Below are 16,416 nucleotides of genomic sequence, written 5' to 3'. Positions count from 1 at the left end.
GTTGATTTGGGCAAAAAAATTGATAGATGCAGTATAATGTCAGTTGAGTTTATTATGTGCACAAGTGCATGTATTCACAAGTACAATGGAAAAACTTACAGCAATAGCACGGGCACATAACATAGATACAATCTTTACAAGAGAAATAGAAATAAAATATAAATTATGCTAGAAGGAACGCAATTAGAACTGTAAAAGAAAGTTTATTGTAGTTCATAGTGTAATAGTGTTGCTATGCTGAGGTAGTGATTAAGATTGTGCAGGTTGGTTGAAGATCTGAAGAGCTGAAGGAAAGTACTTGTAGCAGGCAGTCAAGCGCTCTGACTGAGCGGATTGACTGCCCTTCTTATAGGGTTGCATCCATGGTCAGGTGTTGTTGGAGGAGGACATGATAACTGTGGGCACAATAGGGAATTTCTGAGAATGGTGGGTCCCTCAGGCTCAAATGTATTGTAAATAGTAATAGTCGTATTTTAATTTGAAACTAAATAACATTCTGATTATTGTAATAATTGGTTAGTGAATAAACTTTTTTTTGAAATAAGTGAAGTAGCTGCCCTTCAAAGTTCAAAGTCAATTTATTATTAAGGCAAGTATATGTTGCCATACACTACTCTGATTCATTTTCTTGCAGGAATTCACAGTAGAGCAAAGAAATACAATAGAATCAATGAAAACCTACACAAAAAGACTGACAAACAACCAATGTACAAAAGAAAATCGTCTGTACAAATACAAAAAACAAAAAGGCAAACAAACAATAAATAATACTGAGAAGATGAGATAAAGAGTACTCAAAAATGAGTCCATGGGTTGTGGATTCAGTTCAGTTTTGAGATGAAATTCATCAACGCTGGTTCAGGAACCTGATGGTTGAAGGGTAATAACCGTTCCTGAACGTGAAGGTGTGGGATCTAAGACTCTAGTACCCCAACCCTCTCTTCCTGATAGCAGCAGCGCGAAGAGAGCTTGGCCTGGATAGTGAGGGTCCTTGATGATGGATGCTGCTTCCTTGTGGCAGCACTCTATGTAGATCTCACAAATAATAGAAACCTGCAGATGCTGGATACTTGAGGAACACACACAAAATGTTGGAGGAACTCAGCAGGCCAGGGATATCTGTGGAAAAGAGTATAGTCGATGTTTTGGGGCGTAGGGTTCTGTTGAAGGGTATTGGTCTGAAATGTTAACTGTACTCTTCCAATAGAGCTGCTTGGCCTGCTGAGTTCCTCTAGCATTTTGTGTGTGTTGCTCCTTGTAGATGTGTTCAATGTTGGTGAAGGCTTGTCCTGTCATGGACTAGGCTGTATCCACCTTTTTTGTAGGCTTTTTTGTTTTTGGGCATTGGTGACTGGCCATGATGCACCCAGTCAGGATATTCTCTACTGTGCATCTGTGGTAGCATGCTGAAGTTTTAGATACGTACTGAATCTGCGCAAACTTAGAAAATATAGATGCTGCTGTGTATACCACAGATATTTTAATTAGTAATTAGTCTCACATTGACTTGAATTCTTACAGCAAATTACTAAGCAATGGACTTTGGGAAAGGGTCAAGTGATCTCAATGTCAGAATCCTTATGAACATCACTATTGTAAATTTACTATTTGATGTCTGTAATCAAACAATTGACACCTATCCCCTTGTACCTTGAATTTTTGGTTGTGCTTTAAACATTCATAACAATAAAAAATAACTCACTTTTATCTCATTTTAAATGCTGTTGCATTTTGAACTGGTTGTTGCTAGCATTTTTAATTGGCACAACTGAAATTGCTAGTTGTTTAAGTAGCTTTGCAATATTTTACAATTATACAGAATTTCCGTTGGCATTTTTCTCAAACCTATATTGCCATACTTCTAAAATTTGCTTAGTTTCCAGAGGTTTTGGGTTCATTTTTCTTTTCACGCAGTTTTATTTTCCCAAATCTTTATTTTTGGATTGTAATAGTTCAATAGTTGTATCAAAGAATGTATACAATATACAACCTGAAATTCTCACTCTGCAGACATCTTTGAAGCAGAAGAAAAATCACAGGGAATGAATTACAGAGGAACATACTGTAAGAACCCCAAAGTGCTCTACCACACAAACAAGCAGCATCAAATCCTCCCCCTGCCCCACTTACTTTAGCATAAGCAGTAGCATTCCCATCACTCACCGTGCAAGCAACACAAAAGCCCCGAAAGAGGGATCATGGTCTACAGTACTTCAAAAACTAACTGGTCACCCCAACATTTTCGACATCTCACAGGTGCCCTCTCTCACTAACGAGGGATAGACAGATATTACTCCTACAGTGACAGGGGGAGACAACAGTTGCTATTTCAGTGTTACAGACAATCTGAAATTTTGCTTTTTATTTCAAGTTCCCTGACTGGAGAATTGGCAGCAAACTCTCCCTCACCATTGAGAGAGATTGATCGATTACCAAGTGCAGAGTCCTCCGATAGCCGCTCTTGCTGTCTTTGATTTTCCGGCTCTCACTACTCTTCAGTTTGCAACACTGGCGGGTGTTCGTGTCCACAGGCTGTGCAAGGCTCTGAAGACACCAGACTTTAAGCTGAACCTGAACGTAACTGAGATGCGGGCAATCGGCAAGCTCCAAGAACGGGAACATACCGTTGTGCAGAACTGTAATTGTGAGTGCAGCTGTATATCAAAGATCCCGATAGGACTCCAGCCACTCTGAAAAGGAAACTAGAGACATTAAAATAGGAAGAATTTAAATGCTTTGCTGATGAGCTGGGAGAAGTCACCCTCTGGTGCCATCTTTAGCTCTGCCCAAAGAAGACAGGTTATCTGAGAATTGAGTTAGATTTTGGACCCCTTTTATGTTTGAACATACTGAGTCTCCACTATGAATGCTTTCTCCATGAGCTCTATGGTGGTTCAAAATTTTAATCTCATATTTAAATGTCCATATCTTTTACTCAAAATCTTGTGTTGAATTAATGTATTGATTAAAAGAGCTAATATGATGAATTTTGGTGAGCAAATGTGAGGGATTAGTGGGACTCCTGACCTCAAAGGCTACTTTTTATGTATGATATTTTTCCTTAATGTCTACCTGGACTGCACTTTCTCTGTAGCTGTTGCACTTTATTCTGCATTCTCTATTCTACTACTTCAATGTACTGACACAAAATGATCTGTATGAACAGTATGCAAGACAAGCATTTCATTGTATGTCAATACATGTGACAGTAGTAAACTAATTCAAAATAATAGCCAGCATACACGAGGAAATCTGCAGATGCTGGAAATTCAAGCAACACACACAAAAAATGCTGGTGGAAGGCAGCAGGCCAGGCAGCATCTATAAGAAGAGGTACAGTCGACGTTTCGAGCTGGGACCCTTCGTCAGGACTAACTGAAAGAAGAGATAGTAAGGGATTTGAAAGTAGGAGGGGGAGGGGGAGATCTGAAATGATAGTAGAAGACAGGAGGGGAGGGGTGGATCTAAGAGCTGGAAAGTTGATTGGCGAAAGGGATACCAAGTCAAGTCACTTTTTATTGTCATTTGGACCATAACTGCTGGTACAGTACACAATAAAAATGAGACAACGTTATTCAGGACCATGGTGCTACATGAAACAATACAAAAACTACACTGAACTACGTAAACAACACAAAAACTACACTAGACTACAGACCTACCTGGGACTGCATAAAGTACACAGAACAGTGCAGGCATTACAATAAATAAACAAGACAATAGGCACAGCGAAGGGCAGTAGGTTGGTAGTCCGATGGCTTAGGGGGAAAACTGTTACGTAAATAAACAGCTGAATGGCGGGGTCTGGGGTCGCGTCTGTTTCTGTACTCCCTTTGAGTATTTCATTGGAGTTGGAAGTAGTCCAATTTAATGTCCATTGGAGAGCAGAATGGACAGGAGAGCCAGCTGGCTTGCTTTTTTCCTGGCACGGATTCCTGCCTGCTCACCTCGCTTCCACTTCCTCGTGCACCGATTACGACGTCCCCACCTCCGGTCATTGGCATCAGGCAACTTCAAGGACTGCGGGCCCGATTTCCTCAGCAAGCGGACATTGGAGAGCAGAATGGATGGGAGAGCCGGCTGGCTAGGGCTTGCTTTTTTCCTGGCACGGACTCCTGCCCGCTGGCCTCGCTTCTGCTTCCTTGCACACCGCCTACGACATCTCCATCTCTGGCCATTGGCATCAGGCAAATCCGAGGACTGCGGGCCCGATTCTCTCAGCAGGCCGAGGTTGCGCAATTTAACCAGCAGATCTTCATGAAGGTTTGTTTTTGGGTGAGATCTGTATTGTGAAGTATCTGGCAATGGTAAATAGTCGCTCTGTTATCCATTGCTTTAAACCCTAATTGTGCCTAAAATTAAATTAAAAAACTATATTAAGGTAGCACCAGATCCGAAAGGCTGCTGCCGCCGTGCTGTGCTGCCTGCTGGATCAGACTGGAGAAGGGAGAGGATCATGGGACAGGAAGCCTGGGGAGAGAGAGAGAGAAGAGGGGAGGGGAGCCCAGAGGGTGGAGAGCAGGCAAGCAGTTATAGAGAGAGGGACAGAGGGAGGAAAAGGGGGGGGGGAAAGAGGCTAAATAAATAAGGGATGGGGTGTGAAGGAGAGGAGGGGCATTAACAGAAGTTAGAGAAGTCAATATTCATGCCATCAGGTTGGAGGCTACCCAGACGGAATATAAGGTGTTATTCACACTATAACCATAGTGTGGCTTCATCTTGACAGTAGAGGAGGCTTAGGATAGACATATCAGAATGGGATGTGGAATTAAAATATGTGGCCACTGGGAGATCTTGCTTTCTCTGGCGGACAGAGTGTAGGTGTTCAGCAAAATGGTTTCCCAGCCTGCGTCGGGTCTTGCCGGGAGCACCGGACGCAGTATATCACCCCAGCCGACTCACAGGTGAAGTGTCGCCTCACCTGGAAGGACTGTCTGGGTCTTCCACCACCTCCAACGGGATCCCGCCACCGAACACATCTTTCCCTCCCCCTCTTTCTGTTTTCCGCAGGGATTGTTCCCTACACGACTCCCTTGTCCATTCGTCCCCCCCCATCCCTTCCCACCGATCTCCCTCCCAGCACTTATCTTTGTAAGCGGAAGAAGTGCTACGCATGCCCTTACACTTCCTCCCTCACCACCATTCAGGGCCCCAGACAGTCCTTCCAGGTGAGGTGACACTTCACCTGTGAGTTGGCTGGGGTGATATACTGTGTCCGGTGCTCCTGATGTGGCCTTCTATATATTGGCGAGACCCGACGCAGGCTGGGAGACTGTTTCGCTGAACACCTACGCTCTGTCCGCCAGAGAAAGCAGGATCTCCCGGTGGCCACACATTTTAATTCCACATCCCATTCCCATTCTGACATGTCTATCCACGGCCTCCTCTACTGTCAAGATGAAGCCACACTCAGGTTGGAGGAACAACACCTATCCGCCTGGATAGCCTCCAACCTGATGACTTCTCTAACTTCCGTTAATGCCCCTCCTCCTCTTCACACCCCATCCCTTATTTATTTGATATTTTTTATTTTCCCCCTTTTTTCTCTTTTTTTCTCCCTCTGTCCCTCTCACATTGTCTGCTGTCCACTCTCCTGTCTCCCCTCCCCCCTTCTCTTTCTCCTCAGGCTTCCCGTCCCATAATCCTCTCCCTTCTGCAGTCTGGTATCCCTTTTGCCAATCAACTTTCCAGCTCTTAGATCCACCCCTCCCCTCCTGTCTTCTCCTATCATTTCGGATCTCCCCCTCCTACTTTCAAATCTCTTACTATCTCTTCTTTCAGTTAGTCCTAACGAAGGGTTCCGGCCTGAAACGTCCACTATATCTCTTCCTATAGATGTTGCTTGGCCTGCTGTGTTCCACCAGCATTTTTTGTGTGTGTTAGCCAGCATACTCTTGAATTGGATGGCCTCCTCTGCTGTGACAACTCAATGCTGTTGGTGATGGGAAAGATACATATAGTGGCCACTTTTAGGTATCTCCTGTAATAAAGAGGCCATAGAGTCCATGTTTGTAGTCTTTTGCTTCCGTTGTAGCCCACTCACATCAAGATTCGACAAGTTGTGTTTTCAGAGATGCCCTTTTGCACACTATTTTTGTAACGTTATTTGAGTTATTGTTGTTCACTGTCAGCTTGAACCAGTCTGGCCATTCTCCTCTGACCTCTCTCATTAACAACGTGTTTTTGTCGCAGAACTGGAAGTTTTTTGTTTTGCCACATCATTCTCTGTAAACTTTAGAGACTGTTACGCACGAAAATCCTAGGAGATCCCAGTTTCTGAGCTACTCAGCTTAATTCGGCACTGACAATTATTCCATGGTCAAAGTCACTTAGATAACATTTCTTCCCATTCTGATGTTTGGTCTGGACAACAACTGAACCTCTTGACCATGTTTGCAGGCTTTTATGCATCGAGTAGCTGCCACCGAATTAAGTAGCCATTGAGTGTATGTGCAAAGAAAGCAATTTTTTTTTTACCTCTGGTGAAGTTTGTTTTTGATCTTGATGTTTGAAAATGTGAACAAAGATACGCATAATTTCCTAATGCTTTACTGATTTGTTGAGTTTGATGTGAAATTTGAAACTGCTTGTTTTCTAGCTGAAATATAAGCTCCAAATTTTACTGAGTTTTCTAAGCCATTCTAGTCTTTAGTGCTAGTAGGTCATGAAAATGCAGAAACTTCAAAATTCTGCCAGTGAATTCCCAGAGTCATAGAGTACTACAGCACAGAAACTGACCCTTTGGCCCATCTAGTCCGTTCCAAACTATTATTTTGCTTAGTCTCACTTACATGCACCTGGTCCATCGCCCACTCATCCAGGTACTTATCCAATTACACTCAAAAATGTCGAAATCAAATCCACATCCATCACATCAGTTGGCAGCTAGTTCAATGCTCTTACCACCCTCTGAGTGAAGAAATTCCCCCTGATTCTCCTTAAATATTTCACCTTTCACCCATAACCTATCACCTCTAGTTCTAGTCTCACTGAAACTCAGTTGAAAAAAGCCTGCTTGCATTTACTGTATCTATAACACTGAATTTTGTATATTTCTGTCAAATCTCCCCCGATTTTCCTACACATCAGGGAATAACGTCCTAACGTATTCAGCCTTTCCTTGTTACTCAGGTCCTCAAGCCCTTTCAATGTCTTTGTAAAGTTTTCTCTATATTCTTTCAACCTTATTGATACCTTTCCTGTAGGTGGGTGGCCAGAACTGCACACAAAATTTCAAATTAGGCATCATCAATGTCTTATACAACTTCAGCATTACATCCCAACTCCTGTATTGAATACTTTGATTTATGAGTCATAAGCCCTGTGACACAGGCCTCCAGTCAGAGAGGCAAAAATCTACTACCATTCTGGCTTCTCCTGTGAAGCCATTGCCAAATTTAATTTACTACCTCATCCTGAATGGCAAGCAACTGAACTTTCATGACCAGCCTCCCATGCAGGACCTTCTCAAAGGTCTTGCTAAAGTCCACGTAGACAAGCTCCACTTCCTGTTCTTTATCAGCTTTCTTGGTAATCTCCTTGGAAAAACTCTGGTTAGGCACAAACTACCACACACAAAGCCATGTTGACTATCTCTAAACAGGTCCCGTCTATCCAAATAATTATATTTCTGGTTACTTGGAATTATATTACTTGGAATACCTTTCCATAATTTACCTACTATTGATGTCAGGCTCCCTGTAATTTCCCAGTTTATTCTCAGAGCGTTTCTTAAACAGCAGAACAGCATTAGCAATCCTCCAATCCTTCGCACCTCCCCTGTGGCTGAGGCAGTTTTAACTACCTCTGCTAGGACCCCTGCAATATTTGCACTAATTCCCACGAGGTCTGAGGTGACATCTTGTCAGTTCCTGGAGATTTATCTTTCCTAATATGTCTCAAGGCAGCAAACACCACCTCCTCTGTAATCCGTATATGGTCGAAGAACTCACTGCTGTTTTGCTTCAGGTCTGTAGGCTGTGTCCGGGACTTGAGTAAATACTGATGCAAAAAATCCATTTAAGATCTCCCCATCTATTTTGACTCCATGCATAGATGATCACACTGATTATCAAGAGGATCAGTTTTATCTCTTTGCTGTCCTTTTGCTCTTATTATATCTGTAGAAGCTTTTGTGACTCCTTTGTTGTCTACCAGAGCAACCTCATGCCTTTTATAACCCTCCTGATTTTCTCCTTAAGTATTCTCCTTAAGCATTGCTTATACTGTTCATGTACCTCATTTGTTCCTACTGGCCTGTACTTGTTATGCACCTCCTTTTTATTCTTAATCAGGGCCTCACACCATGATTCTTTAAACCTTTTGGCCTTGCCTTTTTTTTCTAACAGGAATGTTCAAACTCTGTACTCCCAAAATTTTGCTTTTGAAGGCCTCACATTTACTAAGCATTCCTTTGTGAGAAAACAACCTATCCCAATCCACACTTGCCAGATCCTTTCTGATGTCATCCAGATTGTTCCATCTCCTATTTAGAATCTCAGTCCCAGGACCAGACTTGTCCTTCTCCATAATTATTTTAAAAGTAATGAAATTATAATCACTAAATCAAAACTGTTCTCCTATACACACGTTTGTCACCTGCCCTGTCCCATTTCCTAATAGATATAGTCTCACACTCTCTTTAGTTGGGACCTAGATTAAGGAAACTTTCCTGAACACATTTGACAGATTCTATCCCATCCGGCCCATTTACAGTATGAGAGTCCCATTGAATCTGTGGAAAGTTAACACCACCTACTATCAAAATTTTGTTTTCTAAATCCTGCTGACTATTGGGACCATTAATGTGGTTGTTCCTTTCTTGATCGTCCGTTCTACCTTTATAGCCTCATTAGACGAGCCTTCCAGTCTGGTCTGTTTGAACACTGTGACTTTTGCCTTGACTAGTAATACCATCCCTCCCACTCTTCGTCTAAACCAGCGGTACTCTGCAACGTTGAACTGGCAGTTTTTACCCTCCTGCAACCAAATCTCACTAATGGTTACAATGGCATAATTCCATGCGCTGATCCATGCTGTAAGGTCATGAACCTTATCTACAATACTCCTTGCATTGAAATCTACACAACTCAGAACATTATTTGTGCCATGCTCAGCCTTTTCCTGTAAACTTAACAACACCTTTCCCTGTAACCACTCCATTATCTTCCCTGGTATTTGGTCCCATCCCCCTGCAATTCTAGTTTAAAACTCCCAGAGCAGCACTAGCAAACCGTTCTGTCTGAACAGGTTACACCTTCTCTGAAGACAGTCCAGTTGAAATATCTGAAGCCTTCCTTCTTGCAGCATTTTTGTATTTTTTGTGGAGTGTATCAGGATCCTATTGAGTTTCTCCAGCATTATGTTTCTCTCATGCAGGATCCACAAGCTGATTGATTTTTGTGTTTGGTAGTCCTTAGGATTGAGGGTGACGTGGCTCTACTCCAGTTTTGTGGGTTTCGAAGGGACTGAGGCCAGTATAGAGAACTGCAGGTTCTTCAGCTGATGTGACAGGTGGTACTAGTGTGACGGGCAAGTTGATAGTATGTGAGGTGGTTTATGGAAGGTATGTCTGCGTGCTCGATGCATGGATTAAAGATTCTCAACACCGGAATAATTGATCTTCACTTTGAGCAATTATGTGCCAGTTACTGTTTGGTGTTAGTATTGATTTTCCATCTGTACAAGGAGACTTTGAGCTTATCCCTTAATATCTCTATTTATATCAGAGCTCAGAATTCAATCTGTTTTGGAAGTCTGCTACTGGGGTTGAAAACAATGTGGTGTGCCTATTGTAACGACTGGGTGTAACTTGGAGCTTGACACTGGGAATATTGGCTTGGGAGAGGACGCTGGTAATGACTAATTTGTTCTTCCAGTGAATTCTTGAGAAATTTGTGAAGGCAACAACAGTGGTCACTTTTTAGTGCCATGCCTCAGTAAGGTAGTGTAGATTTTTAGAGCATAGAGTTGGATAAGACTGCTGCCCATGTCTTAAAACCTTGAAATTCAATCAGCCAAAGTTGGTGCTGATGCACTGAAAGTGGTACAGGTTGTCTCCAGGTTATGAACAGTTCCATTTTTACAGATGTTTTTGAGACCGTTTTGTTCACGTGTCAGAAGCCACACAAAAATCACTCTACAGTATATGATAGCCATACCCCCACAATATTGTGATGAATGACATCAAATGCATAAACTGATTCAAAAGAACAATTAATAAAAGTAGAAAGAAGAAATTAATTCTGTTCATAGGAACAAATGAATAAATATGTTTCTGAATATAATAATGTTATGAGAACTCACCCTTGTGCGGGGTGTTCATAAGTCAGGCATTCTTAACTTGGTGAAGACATATAATTAATTTCATCATTGATATCTGTCTTTTGACTGAGAGGTTGTTCTCAAGATGTGGATAGTGGCCACATTTTCCAGGGCTTGGGATTACAGGAATTTACTGCGTGGTTATATCGAAGACAGGAATTGCTTTTAATTAGTTAATTTGTTTTTATTTATAACATTTCAAATGTTTATTGTTAATGATTTAGAAATTTCTGAATGCCAGAGAAATTTAGGAACATTGGAAAGTTTTGATTACCTACAAAGCTGAAGGTGGGTCTTATTGTGCTGTGAAGGTTTAGTAATTAGGGCTTGTTTAGCCAACCCATTATCGGCCCTTGAAATCATTTTGAAGCCTTGCTGCTGTGGTGTTGTCTGTCCTTGAAACCCTCTTTCAGATCCAGGGAAGGTAAGTTCAAAAGAATTGGGACATGAGGACTGTGAGCCCTTAGGTAGCATATCTGGGCCAAAGTGGCTGATACTGAACTTTTCAGTTGTTTGTTGTAACTTGCTGTTATGTAGAACTTTTAGGATGGTTTTCATCCATTTCATATTGGACCTACAAAATTCTGATTTTTGTGACACATGCTCACAAATTTACTTGTATTGGTAAAAGCAATGTTTTAAACCTGGTTGCTGGCCAAATAAACTTTATTTAACTGGCTGTTTGAAGAGGATCAAAAATTCAAACTTTGAAAAGCAAAATTTTAAGTGTGAAGGATTTCATAATAAGACCATAGACCATAAGACAATATGACATAGGAGCAGAATTAGGCCATCTGGCCCATCAGATCTGCTCCGCCATTCAATCATGGCTGATCCTTTTTTTTTTCTCCTCCTCAACCCCAGTTGTTAGCCTTCTCTTACTTCTGATGCCATGTCCAATCAAGAACCTATCAGTCTCTGCCTTAAGTACACCCAACGACCTGGCCTCCACAGCTGCATGTGGCAGCAAATTCCACAAATTCACCACTCTTTGGCTAAAGAAATTTCTCCGCATCTCTGTTTTGAAAGGACACCCCTCTATTTGGAGGCTGTGCCCTCTTGTCCTAGACTCTCCCACCATGGGAAACATCCTTTCCACATCTACTCTGTCTAGGCCTTTTAACATTTGAAAGATTTCAATGAGATCCCCTCCTCATCCTTCTGAATTCCAGTAAGTACAGACCCAGAGCCATCAAATGTTCCTTGTATGAAAACCCTTTCATTCCTGGAATCATCCCTGTGAACCTCCTCTGGACACTCTCCAATGCCAGCACATCTTTTCTAAGATGAGTGGCCCAAAAGTGTTCACATTACTCAAGGTGAGGCCTCACCAGTGCCTTATAAAGCGTCAGCATCACATCCCTGCTCTTGTATTCTAGACCTCTTGAAATGAATGCTAACATGGCATTTGCCTTTCTTACCACTGACTCAGCCTGCAAGTTAACCTTCAGGGTGTTCTGCACAAGGACTCCCAAGTCCTTCTGCATATCAGATTCCTGGATTTTCTCCCTGTTTAGAAAATAGTCTGCACATTTATTTCTACTACCAAAGTGCATGGCCATGCATTTTCAAACGTTGTATTTCATTTCTTGCCACTTTCTTGCCCATTCTCTGAATCTTAAGTTCTTCTGCATCCTGCCTGTTTTCTCAATACTACCTGTCCTTCCACCAATCTTTGTATCATCTGCAAACTTGGCAACAAAGCCATCTGTTCCACCATTTAAATCATTTATATTCAGCATAAATCGAAGTGACCCCTGTGGAACACACCTAGTCGCTGGCAGCCAACCAGAAAAGGATCTTTTTATTCCCACTTGCTGCCTCCTACCAATCAGCCAATGCTCTAACCATGTTAGTAACTTTCCTGCAATAGCATGGGCTCTTAACTTGCTCTTAACTGGCAAGCAGGACAAGATAATATGGCAAGTGGCCACCTGGAAAATGATCCTTCATCCCTACTGTTTGTTCTGCAACTATTTTAGCATTTGGAGTCTTGTAGTGAAGTTGCGTTCATGTGTTGGAATAATTGCTTCCTCTTGTGATTGATTCCATTGAACTAACAATTACTGGTTCAAATAATAAAATATAGTTTAAAGATTTATAGTAGAAATATCTAAATTTTATTCAGAAGTGGTTGATGTTACTAATTTTAGGAACTGATGCAAAACTTGTATTTCTTTCTGTTGAGGTATGTAATGATGACGTTTAAATTATCATTTTAAGTGAAGCAGACTTTTTCCTTCCCCCTTCCAAAATCAGGACTGTACAAGAATGGCAGAACTATTTATGGAATGTGAAGAAGAAGAATTGGCACCTTGGCAAAAAGGGAATAAAGACGATGAAGATGATGATGATGAGCCCATTTTTGTGGGAGAGATTACAAGCTCCAAAAACGCCAGTTACCTAAGTATGACATATATACTTGTTTTATTAGGACTGATTGAGATTCCATGTCAGAGCAGTCTGTTTTAAGTGGCAAAAGTGTATGTTCTAATGAAATTGATCATAACTTATTATTAAACAAGAAAACAGTTTTGGTTATTTCACTGGGTTGAAATCTAGAAGTTCTGATCCTGGATTCTGTATTCAGTATTTTGCATGATTGAATCAGTGAAAAGGTTTCTCTTTTTTTGTTTAAAAAGGTAGTATTGCGTACACTGGATTATTTTAATTCAATTTGTATTGCACTACAATAAAAAAATCTTTAAGAGTCAATTCACAAGATGCTGTAAGAATTTAGGTAGCATTCTGATAGTGAAATAGTTGATATTTTGGGGTGACCCTTCACTGACCTGAATGATGGAGGGGAGATGGCCAGTATTAAAGGAAAGGAGGAAGGGATGTAACAAAATGTAGTGGGTGATAGATTAGGTGAGTAGGGATGTTAGGCAGATAGTGGAGAATAAAAATAACAACAGAAACTTGGAAGTAATGGGTAGAGGTGACAAAGGGTTGAAAAAGATGGAAAGAAGGAGGAGCATGGAATCAAGTGAGGGAAGTGTGGAAGATGGATGGGAACAGTGGGAAATGTTGCTCTAGATTCCAGCATCTGCAGTCTCTTGTATTTCTATAAATATCAAATAATTTAAAATGTCAAACTTTAAATTATAGTCATTTCAAAGTTAAACAATTCACTTGATGCTATTGAGTTGAGGAAATTATTATAATAAAGATTTGACCAGTGATACTAGCCCCAGAAGAGAATTATTTTTGTGAAGTAAGTTTCATATAATCATGTCTGTTACGTCATCCAACCTCAAGAACTGGATGCATCTGAATCTGATTCTGTACTTTTAAGTATTTGGTTCAGTGTGTATCAGTGTGCATCTCCATTGAACAAATAAACACTGAAAAATAATTTGGATGAAATAAAAAGCTGTCTTGTAACTTACTGATTGGTTTCTGTATCTGATTGGAATTTACTCAGAGAAAGTTGTTAAATTTACTAATCATGTTCTTTAAAATTATAATTTATGTATAATTCATGTGGATGGGCTGTATAGATATAAAATGTACATATTATTTCATCTATAGTAAGCTTTTAAAATATAAATATTGAATAATCTTTTCGGTGATCCAGTGGTTTTCCTTTTTTTATGAGGATCCATAAAAATATATTCTTTTTCCAAGAAATCCCAGTGAAAAGTTTAAAATTCATTATGCTCATATGGAATAAGTCTTAACTAGCCTGTAGAATGTTGCAGAAAAACACCAAAAAATCACTGAAGTTCTTGAGACTTCTGCTAATTTTGCTACTTTACCTCTTGTCATCTGACAGTATTCCTGTTCACTAATGCAATTTTACCAAGCCCCCTTTTGGGTGCATCATTTATCTGGCTTTTCTTGTTCTTTTTCTACTGATTAGTTTTGAGCATATCCACCATAGCTTTCAGCCTTTGACAGCTTCGAAGTTTTATGTAACTAGCAACTCTATATAGCTTGATTTTATTTGAAAAATCTTCCTTGTCAAAAGTAATGAATGTAGAAATTCATTGCGTGATATATCTTAGTATTATGAGGTTGAAAGGTAAACATTAGCTACTTGCTCCTTACCAATGGTAAAACATGACAATTTCCAATCAATTCATTTCACTCTGGAAATTCAACTGAGCACTTTGAGTTATCAATTTTGTTTTTTATTCCACAAGATAGTCATTCCTTCAACACCTCTATCCCTTGAGTTGCCCTCACCCCATGAGGCTGAGGTACTGACTGATTCTTCAACCACCATTGCCATTTCCCTGCCTCACTGATGTGTCCATACCCATACTCTGACTTTCCAGAGTCCCTTGTATTCTTCTGAGACATGGCCAATGCCATAACTCTCTGCTACTGAATATTCTCCCATCACCCATTTGAAGATCACTTGAGACTCTTATCCAGGTACAATTTTTGGTAAAGATTTTTGAACCTGTTCATTCCTGAAACCCTATACTTAGAATTTCTAAGCCATGAATTTTGACAATGGTATCAAGTATCCAGTGCTTAGCTGTCTAAAATACACTTGGAATTGGTATTTAGAGTATTCTGACTAGCCTTAATGTAATGCAAGGCCTGCAGTTACTGTTTAATTATTATTGCAGTGTTGGACTGTGCAGTTCACCATGTAAAGTTCTCTCCCACTATTGTTGCCAGAATGATGGCAACTGTGAGAAAGAAAAGAATTAAGCAAGTTTGGGAATCTGTTAGAGGAGTTGCAGATAACATTCTCAAACAGTGAGACAAAATTTGGAACAGAGTTAGTGCCAGTGGATATAGAAACGCTTACACAAAGCCTAACAAAGTTAGAAGATGGAGAAGGACAAGCAAGATAACTTGGATTTCTTCAAAATACGGTGCACTCTCACCCACATCCCCATTTCCTACACATCAGCCTTCAACCCATTCACCTGCTTCTATATCTTATCCTTACCTACCACCCCACGAGCCTCTGTGTCCAGCACATCATTCTCCGTAACTTCTGCCACCCACAGTGGATCCTACCCCAATGCATGTCTCTTTCCTCCCTCTCTCCCTCTCTCTGCTTTCCATAGGGATCACTCTCTACGTGATTTCCTTGTTGATTTGTCCCTTCCCATTGATTTTTGGCACTTATTCCTGCAAGTGCAATAAGAGTTGTACTGCCCCTACACCAGTAAATCCAGACTAGGCAACACTTTACCTGCAAATCTCTCGGTTCATCTACTCAATCTAATGCTTTGATGCGGTCTCCTTTACACCGTTCATGTAGATTTGGGGGCCATTTCATCAAGCACTTTCACTCTGTCCACCAGGATTTCAAGGTGGCCACGTATTTCAATTTGACTTCCCACTTCCTTCCCGACATGTCTGGCTATAGCCTTTTGTATTGCCACAGTGAGGCTGCACTCGGGTTGGAGGAGCAAAACCTCATTTTCCTTTTGGATAGCCTGCAACCTGATGGCATGATTTCTCTAACATCTCATAATTTCTCACCTCTCTTCCGTTCTCCATTCTGGTTCCTCTCTCATCTGTCCATCATCTCCCTCTTGTGCTCCTCCTACTTCCTTTTCTCCTGTCTTCTCCCATCGGATTCTGTCTTCTACAATTCTTTACTTGTTACACCTATCACCTCCCAGTTTCTCCCTTCACCCTACCCCCCATCCCCCTCACCTGATTTCATGTATCAGCTGCCAGCTCGTACTCCTTCCCCTTCTCCCGCTTTCTTATTTTGTTTTTTGTCCCAATCCTTTCAAGTCCTGATAAAGATTCTCAGCCTGAAAGGTTGACTTCTCTTCCATAGATGCTGCATGAGTTACCGAGTTCCTCCAGCATTTTGTATATGTTGTTCAAGATTTTCAACATCTGCAGAATCTCTTATGTTTTTGATATTCTGTGCAGGAACTGTTATAAATGTATAATGTGTTCCTTGGGTAATCCTATTATTAAAATATACTCTGTTGAAATGCTGAATAAGAAGTTTTTGCCTCCCATAAAATGTTGTAGAATTGATTTTTAATGGTAGATTCAAAATTCTTAATACTAACATGTTTTATGAAGTATGGCCTTATAGAGATTTCTAATATTGATATGATAACAGTAACCTGTATTTCTACTTACATGACAAATCTTTTG

At 40.7% G+C, this 16,416-nt stretch overlaps 1 protein-coding gene across 5 annotated transcripts in view; it reads left to right on the top strand.

Annotated features, from left to right (window-relative positions):
* The window catches only part of LOC134355600 (zinc finger protein 280C-like), a 165,506-nt gene that overhangs the window by 27,561 nt on the left and 121,529 nt on the right, over positions 1–16,416 (top strand). For 3 of the 5 annotated variants that reach the window (XM_063065715.1, XM_063065714.1, XM_063065718.1), the window contains one exon: positions 12,583–12,730. In XM_063065715.1, the coding sequence (XP_062921785.1) occupies positions 12,595–12,730 (136 nt within the window). In that variant the 5' untranslated portion in view covers positions 12,583–12,594. Of the gene's footprint in view, positions 1–1,988; positions 2,645–12,554; positions 12,731–16,416 lie in introns of those variants that run through there. The other 2 variants (XM_063065716.1, XM_063065717.1) reach the window with 2 other exon arrangements.

This window comes from Mobula hypostoma, chromosome 13 (assembly GCF_963921235.1).
Source record: "Mobula hypostoma chromosome 13, sMobHyp1.1, whole genome shotgun sequence".
Classification (NCBI taxonomy): domain Eukaryota; kingdom Metazoa; phylum Chordata; class Chondrichthyes; order Myliobatiformes; family Myliobatidae; genus Mobula; species Mobula hypostoma.
The sequence above is the reverse complement of the archived record's forward strand: the minus strand, read 5'-3'. Positions and strand labels throughout refer to the sequence as shown.